The 22593-nt window shown below is 30.1% G+C and overlaps 3 protein-coding genes across 3 annotated transcripts in view; 2 read left to right on the forward strand and 1 right to left on the reverse strand.

Annotated features, from left to right (window-relative positions):
* LOC124534249 (uncoordinated protein 58-like) overlaps window positions 1-6544 on the reverse strand; it is a 190068-nt gene extending 183524 nt beyond the window's left edge. Inside the window, exon 1 of the mRNA XM_047109992.1 lies at window positions 6198-6544. Coding sequence (XP_046965948.1) covers window positions 6198-6432 — 235 coding nt within the window. The 5' untranslated portion in view covers window positions 6433-6544. The remainder of the gene's footprint in view (window positions 1-6197) is intronic.
* A 1164-nt stretch (window positions 6545-7708) lies between these two features.
* Window positions 7709-12074, forward strand: LOC124534288 (GTP-binding protein 128up). Its single transcript, XM_047110045.1, has 7 exons — window positions 7709-7903; window positions 8048-8168; window positions 8702-8877; window positions 9099-9338; window positions 9763-9931; window positions 10247-10499; window positions 10826-12074. Exons 1-7 carry the CDS (start codon window positions 7862-7864, stop codon window positions 10926-10928), a joined length of 1104 nt encoding a protein of 367 aa, XP_046966001.1. The 5' UTR covers window positions 7709-7861; the 3' UTR covers window positions 10929-12074.
* Window positions 12075-13148: 1074 nt separating this feature from the next.
* On the forward strand, window positions 13149-17570 carry LOC124534235 (centromere protein S-like). Its single transcript, XM_047109964.1, has 4 exons — window positions 13149-13347; window positions 13764-13921; window positions 15219-15285; window positions 17202-17570. The coding sequence occupies exons 1-4, from the start codon at window positions 13315-13317 to the stop codon at window positions 17442-17444; spliced, it is 501 nt and encodes a 166-aa protein (XP_046965920.1). The 5' UTR covers window positions 13149-13314; the 3' UTR covers window positions 17445-17570.
* Window positions 17571-22593: the final 5023 nt, after the last annotated feature.

Below are 22593 nucleotides of genomic sequence, written 5' to 3' on the forward strand. Positions count from 1 at the left end.
TTAATCAACTTGAAAAAAAATCAGACGAAGGTCGTAAATTTTAAAAGTTATCCGGTAAACTATATGACTTAAATAAATTATATACATCAATATAATAAGTATTTAATTATGCCGATACTCCAGTCCATCCTCTATCGCCTAGAGGAGAAGTACTGACAGTAATTTGGGTACTTCACATTGATACACACATCGATAAAATATATATCACTATTTACAGACACACTTATGGACTATTCTATTTACCGCCCAATTGCTGAGTATTCTTTGAAAATTTTTGGGTCACACCCAAATCGTACAATTGAATATCAATTACAGTCAAAATAATGGAAATTTATTCCATTAAAAGAAATATCCCAAGTCTAAAAGTCTCGATATCACCAACCCAATTTGGTAATAGACAAGACGTAAGTTAATTGTTGAACGCAAGCCTATTTATACCGCCTACCGATTTATAATAATTACAATATAATCATAAATTATTGTTATTAACATAAATACGAGGCATTTTATTTACGTTGCAGGTTGTGAGGTAATTGGGCGTTAACATCGTTAATTAAAGCAATCACCATTTAAAACACATGACATGAAAAAAATATACATGATTTATTTACGACTATTACATATTAAATAACTTAATGTACAATAATAGCTGTATATCACTGGCTGAAATTTTAATAAAGCTAGAAAAATATTTAGGAACTTTTGCTCGCCTTAACTTTAAATATTACGTTGATATAAAACCTCTTTGTTTAGAATACTTTTTTTGCAATTAAATAGTAGCCTATGTATCTCAAGCTATAGACTATTTATGTAACAAATTTCATATAAATCGGTCCAATAGTTTGGACGTGAAATCGAAACAGATACACAGAGGTATTTTCGCATTTATTGTTATTTTTACAACTAATATTATATTAATTTATTTAATTAATTATGTAACTTGTTAGTTTTAAGTATAATACACTAATTGTAATATTACTTAATTCTTAAAATTGTTTTGGCTAAATCGATGTTACTATTTATTGATGGCTTTTATTTTATTCTTTATTTGGTGATTTTAATAATTTTTTTTTTTTTTTTTTTTAAATCTTGTAATCGGTCAATTCAAAATTCTTTAGTGTTTTGGTGTTTTATTTTTCTTTTCTTTTTTGTATTCATATATTATGTAACAAAAATGTGCAATTTAAGTGTCTTAATTAATGTCGCTTTATAAGATTTTAAATTAACATGGATATTTTTATTATTTTTAACGCTTTGTTGACGGGCGTTAATAACAGCACTACAGTTTCATACTATTTTTTTTTACGCAGTTATTTTCGTTCACATCTTGTTTTTGTTCAAAATGATGCTTAAATAAATAAATTATTATTATTATTATAATAAACAAAAAACTAAAAAAAAAATTATGATATTGGTATGGATTATTGTCGTTAGTGTTAGTGTGCCAATAGGGCACAGATTATAACAATGTCACGTGCATGAAAACGTTGCATTAAATGTTGATGTCATGTTGGAAGTGATCCCAATTAAAGTCCACCCCTCTCTTTAACGATACTTCATAATGAACCAGCGTCATTAGAACACTGACATCTCATTATATCAATGACCGACGTTAATGATTGTTAAAGATAATTATTCTAATGGAGTTCCTTATATGTCAATTCGTAACAAAAATAAAACGTTACTTTACTTAGTGAAATTATAATTCGTTAACACATTGTATTCGCGCGCTGTTTAAATATGGAATTTTTATTTTGATATTTTTCGGCAAATATGTTCTAAAATAAAAAATAAAATCTTTACTGGGTTCCTTAACCTCTACTTAATAATATAAAATGGATTTTAAAAACCAGTCAAATAGCCTATTATAGACTATTGTTTTACTAACTTTCTCTATATTTTAATTCTGATAATGGTTTGGTCTATTTCGTTAAGAGTATGCGCGGGAATTTATTGTCGGTTAGCTGACCCGAAAACGCTGTCCCGTCTTGGGTTTGAATATTCAATTCGAACTAGAATAAATATTTACGGACAGAAAAGCCGTGTAAGCTGCTTATGGCATATTTTCTGAAACTCTTTTTTTTAATTACTCATTTAATAAGAAATTTCAGCAAAGGATTAGAAATTTTATAAGTAATGACATCGGCAAAATCCTTTTAGAGTCATCATCCTCATCCTCCTGCCCTTATCCCAATATTATTTGGGGTCGGCGCAGCATGTCTTCTCCTTCCATACTTCTCTGTCAGACGTCATCTCACAAGTAACATTCTTTCTAACCATATCGTCTTTCACACAATCCATCCATCGTTTCCTTGGTCGTCTTCTACCTCTATATCCGTCCATGCTCAAGCTCAATCATTTGGAGTGTCCAAGGGCAAATCTTCTCGGTAGAATCTACTTTCCGAACCGGTGGTAGCTTCACTTAATTGTTAAATGACGATTCAAAAGTGCTTGTAAAAGCCCACTTGAATAAAGTATACTTTGATTTTGATTTTTTTTTTTTGAAATAGAGGTAATTTTTACCAAGTTTATGATAAGAGATATATTTTGATTCTGCGTTGTTAAGCTTTAATCTACATATTTTATCTAACTCATCTTCCCTTATCATATTTGTGCAATCCTAGTTCCAGATTTTATCAAAACAAGGTTAAACAGGTACAAAAACTTTTCTGACTACATTTTTTAGTCCTTTTTAGTTTACTAGACTTTGCATATAAAAGTTTTCATCAGAATATTTTTGATAATCATGATTAAAACTGTTTTTTGTCAATATTAACACAGAATGATTTTATTACGTTTGTCTACATTTTTTAAATTGATTGATCTAATATTTATTCATAACTTGTTTATTTAAAAAGTGTAATCCAACGTAAATACTTATCTGTTTGTTAATTTTTAAGAGTTATATGCTTTCAGTGATTAACTAAAATTATTCGACTGTAAAAAAAATGTTTACATTGTGACTCAACTGTATATGGTATGCATATTGTGTGAAACTTGGAGGTAGGTCTCTTCTTTGCATACCCGGCTGGGTAGGTACCACCATCAGATACTCTACCGCGAAACAACAGTATTTAGTATTGTTGTATTCCGGTTTAAAGGTGAATGAGCCAGTGTAACTTCAGGCATAGGGACATAACATCTTAGTTCCGAAAGTTGGTGGCGCATTGGAGATTTTAATATTTCTTATAGCGGCATGGTCTATAGGCGATGGTGACCACTTACCATCAGATGGTACATTTTCTTGTCCGCCAATCATAAAAAAATATACGGTATGCGATATCCATATTCAGAATTAGCTACAATTTATTCAGTAAATAATTCACAATTTGTATGTTTACCCACTAGTAACATAATATGAAAACAACAAAACTATCGAGTATGAGAATTAGTAAACATTCAACAATCCGTTGAGTACGATAAATTAATATTCCAACAAAAGTTCCGAATTTCCAAAAGCGATTACGAAAATACTCTATTAATTAATTATTATGATCGCTACTTAATGTTAGATTTATTAAAACTGTAAAGTAATCACTACACAGATCATTTATTTGGCATATAAACTAAATGGTATATAAACAAGTGAAATTATTTGGAATTTACATTATTATTTTTTTCTGAACATTTCGAAAGTAGCCAAGTATTCATTTTGTCTTAAATACCCGTAACCACGAACGCTGTAAAGTGCTCGAAACGTCGGGATGCCAAAAATATTTAACATACGCGATTCAAATCCGTTATAACTAGTTTTAGCCAAGTATTGTCCATTCACCAATATTGTATTAACATCTCAAATATATTATAGAAACAGATCATTTCTTCAGATCTCTATATAAGGATATGAAGGCGCTGGGGTCACAAAGAAGTGGTGTCCTTTTCATTTCTGTCACTCATCATCATCATCATCATAATCATCAGCAGCAGTTCATACACGTCCACTGCTGGACATAGGCCTCCCCAACTGCACGCCACTGTGATCTTCTGTCAGTCAGGATAACAATAATATGTTTATCAATTTCTATATCAAGAAACCTAAATATATATTACATTAAAATTGTTAACTTCTCGGTATATCTATTGCGGCGACTGCTCTCTTTGGGAGTTCCAAGACAGCTACTCTTGTTGCTTACCCCTAAATCCAGCACTGCATTTTATGCATCGAAAAATCTATAAACCCTGTGAAACAAACCTACATCATGATGTGTCAAATTTCATAAAATTCTACCACATGTATATATCACCAAACCGTTTTTGGAACAGCGTGGTGGAATAACTTTCAAACCTCCTCAAATAGAGAGGATGTCCTAGCCAGTGGGAAATTTACAGGCTGTTCTTGTTGTTGTTGTAAAAGAAACCTATATACTATCGTGGACTTTTTTGTAGTCTTTTTTAAGAAGACCAATACAGTAGCACATTGTTAGCATACACAACGACAGACAGACAGTAGGAAGCGTTTGTTTTATACAACGAAACGATAACTAAGGGTATTTCGTCGTTAGGATAATTCAAATAAACAATATTCCACAAATGATTTTCCAACGATCGAGTGATATTATCGAACTAGCTTTCCAATGAATACCAAGGTGAAACAATGAAAGCGCGGTCAGCGCCATCTGTCAACCATTAATAACTTTGAACTCCCGATTGTTTTCGGTTTGATTGTGGAATCCAATTAATTGTGAATTCGTATAACTCATTCGACCCGGGCACGGGTGTTTTGACGGATTTCGTCGAAGAAGACATTAATGGAACTATTTTACAGGCGTTTGTTAAGTTCTGCAGCTATCGGTGCGTGAGCTGTTTTATTTCACTGAATTTCAATGAGATTCAACTGAGTTGTTTTTTTTTTTTGTTGCAATAAACAAAGTATATAATCTGTAAATAATCTATATGTATCTTGTTACTGAATATTTTATTTCAAAAAATTATTTAGGTATTGAGATAAAAAATGGTTATTATGAATATAGTAATGGTACTAGATCCATGGAAACGCAACAATATTGGTTAAACTTCTGTATTTAACCCGATATTGTTCCACAGCATTAGTTGAAGTACGAAGCAGTAGTCCGTCCCTATATTATTTACTAGAACAAGAATTGTGAAGGAACACTATTTAACTCTTTAAAAAAAAAACAGTGTAATAGGTTGCTACATTCAACTTCTATGTTTTAAAAAAATATATAAAAATCACATTAATAATTGAAATTACTATTTTTTATAACAATGCTATATACTTTAGGTATAGTCAAAATTAGTTTGCTAATTGTAACATTGGTTTTATAACTGTATTTTATACAAGATAACGTTGGTCATAGTTTTTTTTTTTATAAATTAAAATAACTTTATTATTTAGATCGATTGAAATAAAATGGAATGAGCCCTTCCAATATTTCTTGTAGTCCAATATGTCCATACCTCAAATGTGAAAAAATCTCCGAAAGTTATATTAAAGTGAAATTGTAGACGTCATTTGTTTTTTCTGTATTTTCAATAAAATTCATTTCTTCATTTTTATTTTATAGGTTTCTGAGTATATCGTCCTGAACTACTTTTAATTGTATATTTGTACTGTTCGAGTTCTATCTACCATCAGTCTCTATCAGATGATTAGAGTTTCTGACTTATAAAGATTAACATTTATAAGTCATAACCATTAGCAATCAAGGCTACACTTCTGGACATGTGAAGCTCTCGTGATTTGACGTGACGTGAAAAAAAATTTAATTAAAATATCTAAAAGAGCATTATCTGTTAATTTTTTTTTTCATAATTGACAGCTGAAAAAGAATACGCAGCAAAGATAATGTTTAAGTTTCATAATTATATAATTTCGAAAATAGAAACATGGAATTTAAAATTTTTTTTTTTTAATTCCTTACGATTATAAAAAACAGCCTAAGACATAATCGTGGTAATAAGAAAGAACGTTACATTAATAATCAAATTCTAAATTAAAATAAAAAAAAAAACAAACAATACACTCATAAATTAATGTCAGAGGTAGACTTAAGTTTTATAGAGCTGTTTTATAAATAACCTAAGTAGTGCTTTCGTGTTATTTTATTATAGTTGGTAAAAGTTCCCATGGTAGTTAAAAACTATTTGTAAAAGGTCGAGTTAATTATCAAATAAATACTCTTACGTCATGCATAATAACTTTCTTTTTTTTAATACTCTATCCATAAATAACATACCTGTGATCGCCCAAAGTTCTTTCAGACATTCCTCTCTCGACCTTTGTATTGCGGATCGCTTCTGCACCTCCGGTCCTGACTCCAAATATTCGAAAAGTGCAGCACCAAGAAGCACATACATCACCACTAGTACAACTAAACCGATTTGTGAACATGACGCTCTGATACAATTAGCAGTCAACCGTTTCAAGAAATTCGGCCTATCCCGTCCATCAAGAGACACAACGGAAGACATTGTTCGAAATTCAATTTTTAAAATTTAGAGCACTCACAATCGTCTTCATTTTTAGCACTAAAATATTTTCATGAAATTTATTTAGAAATATCTTCTATAAATAGCAAATTGAATATTTACAGTTTTTTGAAATGTCGACATTTAATCTGAAACAATACAGATTTTTATTAACAGAATTTATAAATAATTTATACCCTTCAAAAAAAAGCATCCAGTAATAAATCATTAAATAGACAAAAAGTTAGATAGAAATAGAAAATATATTGGAGTAAGATTTCTCAAATATTTATAAAATATCTAATTATTTTACAGAACAATAATTCGTATAATTATTTTTCTTACGTCACGACTAAAAGTCGTATATAGCATATATGCTATAATACTGATAAATGATTACTTAAGTAAATTATCAAATATTCAAACTTACCGAAATTACTAAAACTACAGACAGCATTTATTATCTGAATAAAAACATTATAAGCTAATAAATAATTAGTCTACACTTTCATTTCATAATAAGTTCTACTATAACTGTTTAAACTTTAAAATATAGGACAATAAATCATTTCATCTTAACTCTCAAAGTTGTTTTATTTAACTAACACACTTCCTACTTTATTATTTAATAATACATTCTAACATCGAAGGTTCTCTTAAGTTCGTAAACTTGTTACATTTGCGCTGTGTAACGAGACACACTGCCACAAAGGCGCGCAAGGTTGCACTGAAGCATTTCTGTTTCAAACGAGGCCCAAACGATATCCCACAGTTTCTTCTACAGACTTTATGTTCATTGCGCAAACCTGCGGGAAAAGCATTTCCACGTGGTTAGTTCCATTTACTTTTCGCTACTAGCGACATCTATCGGGTGGTGTTAGCGCTTAATCTATCATGTGGCACCATCTATTGAACTGTATGAAAACTAATGTTAATATTTTGTTCATATTTGCTCGTTGTACATGTTTCTACACATATTAACTTAACTATTTATGAACAGTTATAAAAAGCAAATAAGTTTATTTTAGCTTAAAATTATTTATTGTATTGAAAATAAATGTGCACGTTATAATACAAAATATGCTTGTATAAGCTTTGTTAAGCTTTTAAATAAAAACTTATCTTAAAGTTAAAAACAAAGTAAATATTTTTACGAATGATTAATAGACTTTTTATATATTATTAATATTAATAAGTATTTTCAATAATATAATGGTTATAGTAAACGTTCAAAAATATAAGATTTGATTACATCACTATCTAATGTCATTTATGTGATACGTCAATTTCATACTCCGCGCCGACTGATTGTGGAAGATTGACACGCTCTCATTTTATTCTAGAAACCAGAACATATACTTAAGTCAATCTTAGATTATAAGCTATTTATTATTAGTAAATATATTATTAATAACTTGAAAAATCCGCAACAATGAGTACTATATTAGAAAAAATCAGCGCCATAGAGGCCGAGGTTGGTAGAAGAGGTTATAACATTTTCACTTAAAATAATAATAAAAACCAGCTAAAATAGAAACAAATAACATATCAGCATTAGGTTTTATGTCCTAATCAAGGTTTGAATAAGTTCTATAGTGATGTATTTAATGTTTTTCAGATGGCCCGAACACAAAAAAATAAAGCAACAGCACTCCATTTAGGTTTACTAAAAGCTAGATTGGCAAAGTTAAGACGTGAATTAATTACACCTAAAGGTGGCGGCGGTGCCACTGGTGAAGGTAAGATAACATTTTATAAACAAACCATACTAACAAATAAACCTTGGGTATATTTACTAAGAATGTTGCTATTACAATTTATTGAGATTTTCATTAAGAATTATATATTTTAAATGGTCAGCAGCATATTTTAATGTTCATTGCTTGTTTCCCTATATTCTGTAATATTCTAATCCAAGAAGGAATAAAGATAAACAAGTGCTAGATTTACATTTGATTCGCATTTTTCTTATAGATCAGCTATATTGTACACTAACAGTTGAAACTATATTGTACCTTTATTTACAGTACGATACTGTTACTGTTGTTTAGTAGATAAGTATCTACTAAATTAATTTACTTTCTAAAGTTCCAAAAATAATTTTATCAATTTTCAAAATACCAATTTTTCATTGTTAATTCAAAGCTTAAGACCTATGACGTTTAAATTTCATGTCCAATGTTGTTCATATAGCTCTTGTCGTCTTGAGGTTGGAATAGACTACAGTTAAGGTATTAAACAAATTTTACATTTGAATTACTTTATTTGTTAGGTTTCGATGTTGCTAAAACTGGAGATGCACGAATTGGGTTTGTCGGTTTTCCATCCGTGGGGAAGTCAACCCTGTTATCCAACTTAGCTGGAGTATACTCAGAAGTAGCGGCTTATGAGTTCACAACCCTCACTACTGTGCCTGGTTGTATTAAATATAAAGGTGCTAAAATCCAGGTTTGTATAAACTCTAAACTTATTATGAAACAATATTTAATTATTTATATAAATTAATGAAATTATATTTTATATAATTATTTTATATTAATAATTAAATTAAGTTTAGGCAAAAACATTAAATTTGTATTGAATAATCTATTTTGTCAAATATAATATGTGGCATAGAAACTGGTGTATGATTTTATTTAGTTATATTATACTTTTTCCTGAATTCACAGCTGCTCGATCTGCCTGGTATCATTGAAGGAGCGAAAGATGGTAAAGGTCGTGGTCGTCAAGTAATCGCTGTAGCCAGAACATGCAGTCTCGTCTTCATTGTCCTTGACGTACTGAAGCCATTGCAGCATAAGAAACTTCTGGAACACGAGTTAGAAGGCTTTGGGTTGCGATTAAACAAGCAACCGCCGAACATACATTTTAGAAAAAAAGATAAAGGAGGAATTAATTTGAACACAACAGTAAGTTAATTTATGGGATTTTAATTGTTTTTGCTTCATTGTTATACATAAAAGACATTTCATATATTTACTTTTGTATTGAACATAATTTTCATTGATTTTTGGTTCATGGCTGGTTTGGTAAAATAAGTAATAACCATTAGTATCAAATAAGTTGTAAGCAAAAAACATGGTTATATTTTAAAAGAATAACAATTTAATTATTTAAACTATTCAAAAACCCCATACTCTTTGCAGCTACTTTTCTAGAAGATTAAAAATAATTAAAACATAGTTGGAATTACAAACAAATGATTCAACAACAATTTTTCATATAATTAACTGTTTTCTTTACTATCTTTAATAATAATTGTTGAAATTAAAAAGTAGTTGCAAAAACACTATCAAATTACAACTTTATCTATATCACTATATACCTTTCCAGTGTCCACAGTCTGAATTGGATATAGAAGCAGTTAAAACCATCCTCTCTGAATACAAGATCCACAATGCAGATATAACACTTCGTTATGATGCTACTAGTGATGATTTGATTGATGTTATTGAAGGCAACAGGATATATGTACCGTGTATTTATCTGCTTAACAAGATTGGTAAGAATATGTTTATGTAGACAAACCTATCTTTGATTTATATACATAAAGAAACTTAAACATATCATAATACATTCAATAAATTGTCTAACAGATTAAACAAGTTATATGTTGTAACATATTAGACATTATATTAATACATGCTGTAGTAAGTCACAATTTTAAAAGTCTAGATAATCCATACAAATCTTAATAAATCATACCAGATCCTTCTGTGCAGAGATCTTTCTGTAACTTCAAAATTAGTTCGGACTAATTATTTATTAAATCAATATTAATTTCTATTTAATTGTATTGCAATTTAAATAATTTTAGATCAAATAAGCATAGAAGAACTGGATGTTATCTACAAGATACCACATTGTGTACCGATATCCGCTCACCACAAATGGAATTTTGATGATTTGTTAGAAAAGATGTGGGAATATCTGAAACTGATCAGGATATATACAAAGCCGAAAGGACAATTGCCTGATTACAATGCACCGGTTGTATTGCATGCTGACAGAACATCTATTGAGGATTTCTGTAACAAACTTCATCGATCTATTGTCAAAGAATTTAAATAGTAAGTGATATAAGTTTTCGTAATTAACAAATACTATTGCTAAATAAGTTATGGTGGCACATAACTTGGTAAAGTTCCTAAGGTTGATGGCACATTACAATGTAAGAAATTGTTAATATTTCTACCAATGTTTTTGGGTGATGGTTATCACTTACCATCGTACATAATATTAAAACGAAGGTGACTAAATGTTGATATCGTTAATATTATTATAAGATAGAGAGAGAAGGGTTTAATTTCAGTGTTACGAAGCATACAAAAGAATAACGAATACAATTCTTTTCTTTTATAGTTCTCTATAATAATAAAGAAATTATAATTTTCAGTGCCTTAGTATGGGGATCTTCCGTTAAACATCAGCCGCAGAAAGTTGGAATAGAACATGTTCTCGCCGATGAAGATGTCGTTCAGATTGTAAAGAAAGTTTAATGCTGGATCAGATGTTATATAAATTGACAGTGAATTAAAATATATTTTAAACACCTAAATCTGTTGTTGAAAATATAAATACTCTTACCAAACATCCAACATATTAATTATACTAATTATTTAGTATGAGATTCTAATACATGTTACAAAATTCAATTCTAACAATGATATATACAATATTTGTAATTGCTTTACATAATAATAAATATGATTTAAGGTTTGAATTTTGTTAAGTAACAAATTGGTTTGTTTTCACTTGTATATCCTAAAATCAGATTATATTAGTCATAAGTTTTTTTTTTTTTTTAAGTACTGCACAATTGTAAAGCAAGGAATAAAAAATTGACAATCCTATTAATGTTGCAAGTTGCTTTTTTTAACTTTTTCGTGAGGTCAACCTTAGACGTTCATAAATAAGTACAGATCAAAACATGAGTGTATTACACGTCAATATATCTTACACTAAAATAAAATAAGAAATGACATGTTTTTCCTTACAATATAACAACCCCTTCCATTGAAATGCAAAATACTATTAACATGCTTTGTATTTAATTTTTATACTATTTGTTTATATCATTCACTTTATCTTTTTACACTTTCATTTAAAAATATATGTTTATTACAAACTGTAACATCTTTTATGTATATACTGTAAAATTAAATTTTTGTACGTATTATTATAATATGCAATGATATTTTATGCCTAGACACATTGTAAACTATCATTACTTCCGTAATTAATTTAAATTAAGTAAATATATCAACTAAATTATGGTACAGAATATGGGTTATAATACATTTCTTCTAAAATTTCGTAAACTTAACAGAAAACAAAACCACTTGCACACCTGTGGTTCAAATAACTGTCCATTCAAACTCCTTAAATAAATATCTTAACCCAGTAAAACTTGATTATTAAAAATAAAAAAAAAGTAATTTGTGTCTATGAATAGAATACCGTTGGTTTCATAATCACATTCATAACATTAAAAGAATAAATATTTTTACGTTTCAGTCGATAATGTACATGTACATGTATTCAATTACATAGTTTAAAAAGGGAATGTAAAATACTTCAAATAAGTACATAGTGATGTAACATTCATCTTTTGTTTTTGATTAATAAAATCATTATACAATGTCGAATGTTATTGTTCCTTGTAAACTGTAAATAATGCTCATTAAAAAATAATAGATCGGTCGACTTATTTTAACCACCTTTTCATAACTTTTAAATGTTTAGAAGTCTGAAAAATTTAAAATGACTAACCGACGTCGGCCCCGACGGCCATCTTTAAGACACTGGACTAACTGCACAGGCTATTAAGTATAACTCAAAATTTGATTGCGCAAACGCAAACGCAAACTCTATTTTCGTCACTCTCATAATCAGAGGGAATCTCATGGGATCAAGCAATATTAAGACGCCGGACCTATAGCAACTATAGTATCGCTTTACGCGATTTCCAAGAAACTTAATGTTGCCGATTTGCAAACTCCGCCTGCTACTGAGAATATCAACAGCAAAACCTAAAGCTTTTTAATGGGCCGACACAGGTTTGAAGCTCATACTTGACAGCTTTACAGTTATCTATATTAATAAATAAATAATCGATGATAACGATTCTGCTCTTATAAATATATTATAGGTATTCTAGAAATATTTATGGTCGATATCTGAAGGTCAGTTTATAGTATTATTTCGATATTTACTTGGTCTACACAGTAACTGCTAAAATACCCCACTACTAAGCTTTTACTACCCTATCCTCTACATTAGGGTAATAAAAGGTTAGTTTATCTAATAAGGGTTTTAATTAACACATCAGATTATAAAATAATGTAAATAAAAAAATGATTTTTTTTTATATCAGTAAATACAATATCATATACTAAAATATAAAAGCTTAAAATAATAATAGGTAAAAATATGTTAAATTATTCATAATACTGGTAAAGTAAAATTAATTCAAATTATAGGCACCTTTATTTAACACCTATAATGTTTTTTAAGCCTTCTGCTTAAAATATTATGTTCACCTCTTGAAATTCATAAATAATATGAATTAATTAATTATGCAGCAAAAATCAGGTGTTAAATTGTTTAAATTAAATCAGTACTAAATTTGCCCTGTAAAAATGAATTATATATATGGCTGTATGAAAAATCCATTTGCCTTTCATGTAGTAAAAAAATAATACGTAGACAATAAACATGTTGACATTTGATATCTAGTGTTTACTATTCATATTAAAGGTTATGTTTATTTATAAAAGTTTTTGCTGATGAGACGAATGTTATAATAACTTACAAATCCGAAATCACTCAAGAGTTCATAATATTTTTGTGTTGTGAAGCATCTAATCTAATATTCTTTATACAATGACACTTTTTGAATATTTAAAAACTAGCGAGGTAGGCGCCAAATTTTTAGCTTTGCATATTTTCTTTGAACAGAGCAAAAAACATTGAAATTTTAAAGGTAACTAAGTTTTTATGTCATGGAAACAATTCTTTAAGTGAAAAAAAATACTTTTATGAGTGGAATCAAGAATGGACTGTATACTAACGTAACAATTAGACATACAAATAAAAGTTACCTTAGTATGAAACTGATCTAAAATATTTTGAGTATCCGTATAAAATACTATATTTTACATTTAAATATGTATATATAGATTCTAGTTATTTCTCAATTTTATTTAAAAATTGCTTAGCCGACATCTATGTCAACAATAATAAATTTTGATTGTATCTGTAAATAGTACATATTGTACTTACATAATACGGCATAACACCAACAGATGGCGCTATTAATCAATTTATTTCAGAAAGTTCGTTCTGCATTACACCGGGATGTTGTAGCTATTTGCACAGAAGCTAGCCACTGTCTTGGGCTGGAAATAACGAGGCCAGCTACGGCAATAATAGCTGAGCTAGTCTTTAGAAAAGTTTCAGCATACGGACTGGATTTAGAAGCATTCGCTAAGTAATTTATATGGACTTAAATCTAATATTATTCAACTAAATCATACTAATTGTTATATGTCATATTAAAGTTAATTTATTTCGAAATATTGGATGTATGGATGTTGGTTTTTTAATCGCACTTAAACGATTATCTATTTATTTCGGAACAGGGATATATTATGGTCTGAAATAGTACATAGGTTAGTTAATATCACGGAAAAATACAAAATGGGGAGGATGCAGACCCCTATTAGCAAAGTTGCGCCCGGAAATTAATTAATAATAACATTAAGTTAAGGGTAACAAAGATCCATCCATTGAAATATCAAATAGGATGCTGAAATCCATAATCATCTATGACGTCATCGGAAAACTAATTTTTTCTTTAACTATATAGTATTACATTAACATTAAATGTATATAACATTAATTAAATTTCTATTTTGATTATACTTATTGATACCTAAAACCAATTTGTCAATTGTTTATATATTTTATATATGTCGCAATCTTAAGCCCGTCACACACCTAACCTTAATAAATATCCATATACTATACTATTCAATTATGGCAAGCTATTACACACGGAGGCGATATCATAGTATATATTTATTTATTTTTTTAATTTTTTTATAATATAGTTTGGCGGACGAGCATATGGGCCACCTGATGGTAAGTGGTCACCATCACCCATAGACAATGACGCTGTAAGAAATATTACAATTCTTTACATCGTCAATGTGCCACCAACCTTGGGAACTAAGATGTCATGTCCCATGTGCCTGTATTTACACTGGCTCACTCACCCTTCAAACCGGAATACAACAATACTGAGTACTGTTATTTGGCGGTAGAATAACTGATGTGTGGGTGGTACCTACCTAGACGGGCTTGCACAAAGCCTTACCAACAAGTAGATAGATTTTGTCCTTTCATTGATTTGTCAACCTAGAACGCGCCTTGTAACGAATATGTTCTAAATTCAAATATAGTTATTTTGAATTCAAAAAGTAGGTATTTATTAATATAAATTACGGTATAGGTTTGTGACCAGCTATGTGTGCGCACGCTGGGTAATTCATATACATAATACACTGTAATATATGCCTAGTAATCATTTGTATTAATATATATTGTAGCTTGTGTGTGTCGGTCGTTTTGGTGTTTGAGATTTGTAGCTTTTCAACCCTATAATAGTATCATTATTATTTTCTAATGTACTGTGTTTTAACCGACTTCAAAAAAAAAAGGTGAAGGTTCTCAAATCGAGTGTATTTTTTTTTAAACTAATTATTAATATATTTTGTTTTTCATAGACACGCGAAGCGTTCGGTGATAAATCAAGACGATGTAAAATTATTAGCAAGAAGGAACAGTTCATTGGTTAGTATTTGTTTTTCGACTACTAGCTTATTTCATTTTGGGGAGGAGTGGCATGAAAGAGCCAGTTTGTTCGGATCAAAAAGGTGTAGGTACTACTTTTAATGAAAATAATTATGTTTTTCCTCTCGCTTATTATTCATTTATTAAAGAGGGTAGATTAATGCGAAAAAAAACCTTTAATGCAAAGAAAAAAAAATCCATTAAAAAAATCTGTCGATATTGAAAGAACAATTAACATTTACTAAGTACTGCATTTGCGCTGCAAAAATTTTAACTATTCTGTGCATCGGCCCTGCACCGCAAACCTTAGGAATTTGGATATAATGTCGCTTGTACATGTAGCTACACTCTGCTTATCACTCTTCGAACTGGCACAACAATGATATAGTTGTGCCGGTTCGAAGGCTGATAGAAGTATTGTTGTTTGGCGGTAAAAATAATATCTGATGGGAAAACGGACATACTAGTCGGATTTGCACAAAGTAAACCATATCAGAAATCGCCCGTAGTTTTTCCCGCTCACGAGGGTTGTAAGTAGGTTCTCTGTCCTTTTCTGTCGATGTCTAAGTTTCGTGATAATCATCGACAACTTAAATACTAACCTACTATTATTTCATACTTCATTATAAGATGAAAAAACATCCTTACTTAAAAAAAAAAAAAACAAAATGCTCAAAATATTTTTTCATACAATCGCTTGAAGTGTCGTACCTATATTTAAACATAATGATTTTACAGCATAATGCCTAAAATTAGTATTTAATTATTAAAGATAAATATTCGATTTAAATCGATTTCGAAAAGTTAATCGAGTTACGAGTAATTTTTAATCTATGAACACATTTTGGTCCTAATTTAAGTGCTGCATTTCGTTCTGTAATAATGAATCGGTATCCGGCTGTTTAAATTGCAATTTTAATTTAAATTCGATTCTGAATACCTAACTAACACTGATATGATTGCTGTTATTTATGCAATTGCTGTTTTCACGTTAAAATGATATGATGAATTGCTATGACGATCTAACGCGGTTTCTCGTGATTATTAACTGAAGTTAGTTTGAACGTAATAACATACGTTTGAACTATAACGCGAATTCTTTACTTTACTTTTATAAAAAGTTTTAGGTTTGTTAAAATTTTGACATTTCTGTCTTATATAATCTGTGATTATTTTTTGTCCCAATTTTTATTTTCAATAAAATTAAGTAACTTCAAATCAGTAATCATTGCTTCAAAAGATATACGAAATGGACTAAATAAAACAAACGACAGGTGGAGCGCTTATAATATTATAGTTAAGCAAAAAAAGCGAATACAGAATCAAAAGCGAATGAAAATTCTCGGTAATACGAAACGATGCGTCATTTTCACTCAAGACAGAAGTCCTGTCACTTCAATTTTCATAATTAATTATTGACAAATTAATAAATTGGTATTACCGTTTGTCTAGTGAAATGAAAATTTATAAGAACTTTTAATAGTATAATTGAAGTGACCATAACTTCTAACAACATGTACAGCCTGTAAATTTCCCACTGATCGCGCTAAGGCTTCCTTTCTTCCTTCCTTTTGAGGAAAAGGTTAGGAGTGTACCCCACCACGCTGTTCCAATGCTTGTTGACGGAATACACATGTGGCAGAATTTCCATGAAATTAGACACATGCAGGTTTCTTCTTGATGTTCTTCTTCACCGCCGAGCACGAGATGAATTATAAACACAAATTGAGCACTTGAATATTCAGTGGTGCTTGCCTGAGTTTGAACCCGCAATCATCCGTTAATATGCACACGTTCTAACCACTGGGTCATCTCGGCTCATAAATTACCACAACTTTTATCGAATAACACATTATTCTTTTCGTAACTTTCCTACCTATTGATTGGAAATCAGTCTTTTATTTATTTCATTACAGAGAGATCGTCTCAACGGGCTATGTAAAAATACACCGTCAGCATCCAAAGACAAGCGTCGCAAAACAACAGTACCAGTTTTGAAACCAGAAACAACAAGGAAGGAAGTAGATGATGAGAATCAGAGTAAGAAACAAAAGGTAAGTATGGACGATGAATTTAACTTACCCGGACCATCGAAAATATCTGACGATATAGTAACCGGTGATCCCAATGCTGATGATGATATTATTGTAATGGATTAAAGTCCTTGTCAGAAAGAGATGCCAATAATCGTTGAGAGAGATGGACTATCTTTTCTATGTTTCGTCTTTGAATGATATTGGATTATGTGTCCAGTATAATTTGAATTAAATTGCCTTATTCAAGAATTTGAAGTTTTTTATTGACCTTTATTTCCTTATTATTTATTAAGTGATTAAATTGGAAAGCCTAAAAAAATGTGAGATGAGCAGGTCTGTCAGGTGTTACAGATAAAAAGTAAGGTTTATGTTTATACTCGATTATCATCGATCTCTTTGTCGAATAACATATAAATTAGTTCAGCCTTTCTGGGTTGATTTAGTAAAAACATTTATCCATCCACTAACTTCCTCATTTGTGATAAAAAGTAAAGTAACTTTAAAAATTTTATTTGCGCGAATTAGGAAATACCCTTAATTTTTTAAATTGGAACGTTGAGGCATTTTCCTAGAGTCCATTGTAAATCAACCTGGCAACATTGATATCTGATTTATTCGTAAATGAGTCGATGTTTTATTTGATACGAACGTTATATCTCAGCCATATAAGATACAAATAATCAGTGTTATATAAATTAATGAAGTTTCGATATTTGATGAAGAATAATAATGTTACTGAACTCTAATAAAATTTCTATTAAAAACTTTTTTGTATTAAAAATCCGTCTGGCACACAAGTCAAATGTAAATTAAATAAAAAAAAGCGAACGGATTATATAAATATCGTTTATCTGTATAGGGCCCAAAGCGCAGATAACAAAAGTGAACGTGCAGACCGCGGATAGGTGCGCGACGCCAAAAAACTCGTTATACGAAACACAATTATCCGCGGATAGCGCGATCTGTGGAGTTGTCATTAAACAATATTAATTATACGTATGTTATACTAGTTATATAATCTATATTTATATTGTAAAAGTGAAAGTAACCGCGCAACCGAATTTGATGAAATTTGGTATGAAGCAAACTTGAACTCCAATAAAGGACATATATATATATATAATATCATAGGATACTTTTTTGCCTGACACATACACACACAACCAACAATCTAAAACGCGAGCCAAGCTTTAAAATATTATGTTTGTCGAAGTGTTTTAAAAAAAAAACAATTCGTAAACTAAATAACAAATTATTAAATAATATCTTATTAATAAGTGGATATTAATTGCTAAAAATCTGATTGAAGCTAAATATTATATCAATCCAATCCAATCCATCAGCCCATTTCCGTCCACTGCTTGACATAGGCCTCTCCAATTGCACGCCACTGAGAACGTTCTTGGGCTTCTACTGAATATTATATAAGTAGGTTTTTTTGAATAAACATTACTTAGTTATAGTCACGAATTCGCATAGTTGGTGAACTAGTTCGGCGGCTGTATCCGTTTTTGTAATAGTTATCTTGATGAAATGACGAATACGATGAAATAATGGACGAATTCATGTGATGGTTTCCCAAAAAGAGCTGGAATGCGTACAAATCATGTCACTTATCTAAGTTTATGATGTCTACAGTAGTTATTTTAAAATTTGATTTGAACACAGAAATGTTTTTATGATATAGATTGGCTGATGAGCAAATGCACAGCGCATAGACAATGGCGCTCTAAGAACTATTAACCATTCCTTAGATCGCCAATGCGCCACCAACCTGGGGAACTTAGATGTTATGTCCCTTGTGTCTGTAGTTAAACTGGCTAACTCACCTTCAACCCAACAATCCAAATAAATAATAAAAAAAAATATCAAGAAAAACTATATTAAATAATTTCGGCAATGTAAATAATTATTATGTACATAAATAAGTGTGTTATTAATCCAAGATTAATAAGTATTAATTTATTTATTCTACATTAAAATACAAGCCACTACATACATAAGTTACATAGATATTTAAATCTTCGCTAAACTGAGATCTCTTGCGATGTTTTACATAGAGAAACTATTTTAAAATAAAGGCGTTGGTAAGAGAATTATGAATAAATTAAGTGCTTTTTTCAAGTACAAGTTAAAGATTTAAACAATACAAACATACACAAAAAATGGCGATACCAAATAAGTGTAAAACGAATAACATCTCTATGTATTTCCCTGTTCGATGTAGTTAATTACTCCTATAACGACAGTTAGAGCATAATGAGATTTTTGCAATTCAACAGTAGCACATTACAGGGTGCTGTTTGTCAACCCCCTCCTCCACTGACCGGTGGGGGAAGGGGGAAGTTATTAGGCAGCTTTGTTAATGAATTTCATATAGAATTTTCATATGCTTACGAATTCAAAGTCAACATACTGATAGCTTTTGTTTATTTATTAAATTTTACGGTTATTATTAATTTGTGAACGTGTAATTTCACTGGTTTGTGTTTTGTTTTTCAATATTGTTAATCTATTTTTTGTTATTCTGAGAATGTATTTCTATTTACAAGTATAGTTCTATTATATTTTATTAATATTTTTTTGATCAAAATTGTGATTGTAATATAGGGTATGCATACGTACTTTATTTTATTTAAATTTAGTTAGGTGTATAAAGAAAAATAGAAATAGGGAAACGTCGACAATCTTTATATTTCCTGGGTTGTCGAGTATTTTGCAAGACTGCCTGAGTAGGTACCACCCATTCGTATTTAAAATATTCGTAAAATTATAATTACATATCCCCAAATATTTAATGGTGGTCCTTTCGTTAGATATTTTACCGCCAAATAGCTATACTCGAATTTTTGAGTTTCTGTTTAAAATTATAAGTAAAACGTAACAATGTCTTCTGATGAGATGCAGATGGCCAGTTAAAACTGAATTACAGCGTGAGTAAGGCAGAGTATCGGGTCCAAAGAACTTTGGACGTTGTAGTTGACAAAGTTCCTTCCTCTCATATGAGAGGAGGCCTTAGCCCAGCAGTGGGAAATTTACAGGCTGTTACTTTACTTTACTTTACTTTGCCAAAGTTGGAAGTATTGGTGTTACAAGGAATAGTTAACATTTCTTACGATGCCAATTTATATGGCCAATGTTGAACACTTACCAGGAGCTATATCCAAGTATGCCAACCAATTAAAAAAAAAAACTTTTGTTTCTTAATTATTACCATTTTATTCCTGCAAATAGTTATCATTTAATTCTATACAGTTTTGTTTTAATGTCTTACTTCGAAGATGTTTTTCAATTTGATCTGGCAACACCAACAATTATCAACCTCGTCTCAGACGCTGTCATTGAATATGCAATTGCCTTACCATCCACCAAATGTCCATGTTTGATTCAGTTGATTTTGGTTATGTGATATGTTATTCGAATTCCAACGGACATGTTAATTTGATAACATTTTAAAATATACTAGAATACCATAGACAACCTAAAATGGGTGGGTTTAAATGGGTCAAATTAAGCACAGGAATTGCTCATGGAGCGAGTTAAGCACTAAAGTGAAATAGAGGATGAAAGTTGGTCATATCTGATGGTATAATTGTTATTTAGGGAGTTAAAGACAGTTGAAAACAATTTTTAATATTTACATCACCAAAATGGTAAAATTTAGGATAAAAGTTACTATGAAAGTCTTTTCGATTTCTGCTTAAAAGTAAAAAAAAAACAAAGTTGTTGAATATCCTATCGGGTTAACGACAAAAATATGAAGACACCTTTTTTTTAAAGAATATAGAAACTAAAATATTGATTCAATAATTCTCATAAATACTTTTAACAATAAGCTAAAAAATTGCATATGAAAGCATGTCCGATTTGGGCGCGAAAAAAAATTAAACACATATATAATTGAAGTTTTCAAAATCGTAACGTTGTATTGATGTCATAATTCGAATTACAAATCTTACTCTTATTTTTTTTTTAAATTCCGATAAGGCATCAGTATTATTTTGATCAGCAATTGAAATTTAAATAAAACTCTAATCAAGCGACATGAGTTGGTATGTTTTTGTTCCGAATCCATAAAAGTGTCATCAGCTTGAAGCAGACTGCAATGCAATTAAACCCTTACACGATAATCGACAAATAGCATCCGAAGAACAAACTAGTCATGTACCAAATGCCCCTAGCTATGATCTAGGTTGCGGACGGAGTTGGAGATAGGCCTGCGGTGCTCATTAAAATATGTAAATGCTGCCCTGAGACATTACGCAGATAGGTGCTTCTGACTTATTGACTGGATGGTTTCAAGCAATAAATGATGATTTCTCTGACAATTCCTGCTGGATTTAGAACAACTTAAAACTAACCTATTTTTAAGGTATTGGAAAAAAGATCATTTGATTAATTTGTACTTGAGGGTAGTTTTGTGTGAATAATATCGTCAATGGAAGAAAAGATAACAATGTCATAATGGTACTTTTGGAAAATGAATCGCGTTTAAACTTTACTTAAATGTTACCTACATTAAATATTAATTTAATGTGCTTAGTTATAAGTCAATGGTGTAATTACAATAAAGAAAAATAAACTTTGTAACATTTATATTTTTGTTTAAACCAGTGGCGTCAATATTTAATATCCTGTGCTCTCCTTCAATCGAAGGATCACGTACATATTATATTAAAATACTATGTAATCCACGAGCAAGTGTCCTTTGTTAGAGATCCTTAATTAATAAATAAATCTTATTTCTCGAAATTTTGATTTTGGTTAATTTATTTTCAATGATAACACGATTTTGTTCTAAAAGAATTTCGCACGGAAGAATGGTCAATTCTCAAAGGAAACCAACAGCATAAGATACTTTACCGTACGAGTATGTGTGCAAACAGTATTATTTCTATTTCCTCACACTTATAAGTCACTTATAACTTATTATATTAGAGATAGAGCCTTCTTTAACCAATTGGAGGACTTGGGCATATTTGGAATATGACTAGATTAACAAGATTAGGTATACTTTTTTTTTTAATAATGGCATATTTTTATTATACTTATTTATTTGATCTAAGGAGGCCCCTATCGATGGTGGGGCCCTGGGTATTTGCCCAAAGTGCCCAATTGGAAATAGAAGTCTGATTAAAGGGAAAGACATTCTGTGTTTAATAAGTGTATTGATATATAGTAGTAATTACTATTACTGATATAACTCAAAATGAACTGAGATATAAAATAACACGAGATATATTTGAACACGAAAACAATCCGGCATAACGTC

This window comes from Vanessa cardui, chromosome 12 (genome assembly GCF_905220365.1).
Source record: "Vanessa cardui chromosome 12, ilVanCard2.1, whole genome shotgun sequence".
Classification (NCBI taxonomy): Eukaryota; Metazoa; Arthropoda; class Insecta; order Lepidoptera; family Nymphalidae; genus Vanessa; species Vanessa cardui.

Bases quoted from the DNA above. Each gene is read 5' to 3' on its own strand.
- LOC124534235 (XM_047109964.1), top strand. From the start codon at position 13,315: ATGACACTTTTTGAATATTTAAAAACTAGCGAG. The intron at 13,922-15,218 runs GTAATTTATATG...TGTTTTTCATAG, and splicing joins GATTTAGAAGCATTCGCTAA to ACACGCGAAGCGTTCGGTGA. The intron at 15,286-17,201 runs GTTAGTATTTGT...ATTTCATTACAG, and splicing joins CAAGAAGGAACAGTTCATTG to AGAGATCGTCTCAACGGGCT.
- LOC124534288 (XM_047110045.1), top strand. From the start codon at position 7,862: ATGAGTACTATATTAGAAAAAATCAGCGCCATAGAGGCCGAG. The intron at 8,169-8,701 runs GTAAGATAACAT...TTTATTTGTTAG, and splicing joins CGGCGGTGCCACTGGTGAAG to GTTTCGATGTTGCTAAAACT. The intron at 9,339-9,762 runs GTAAGTTAATTT...ATACCTTTCCAG, and splicing joins GAATTAATTTGAACACAACA to TGTCCACAGTCTGAATTGGA.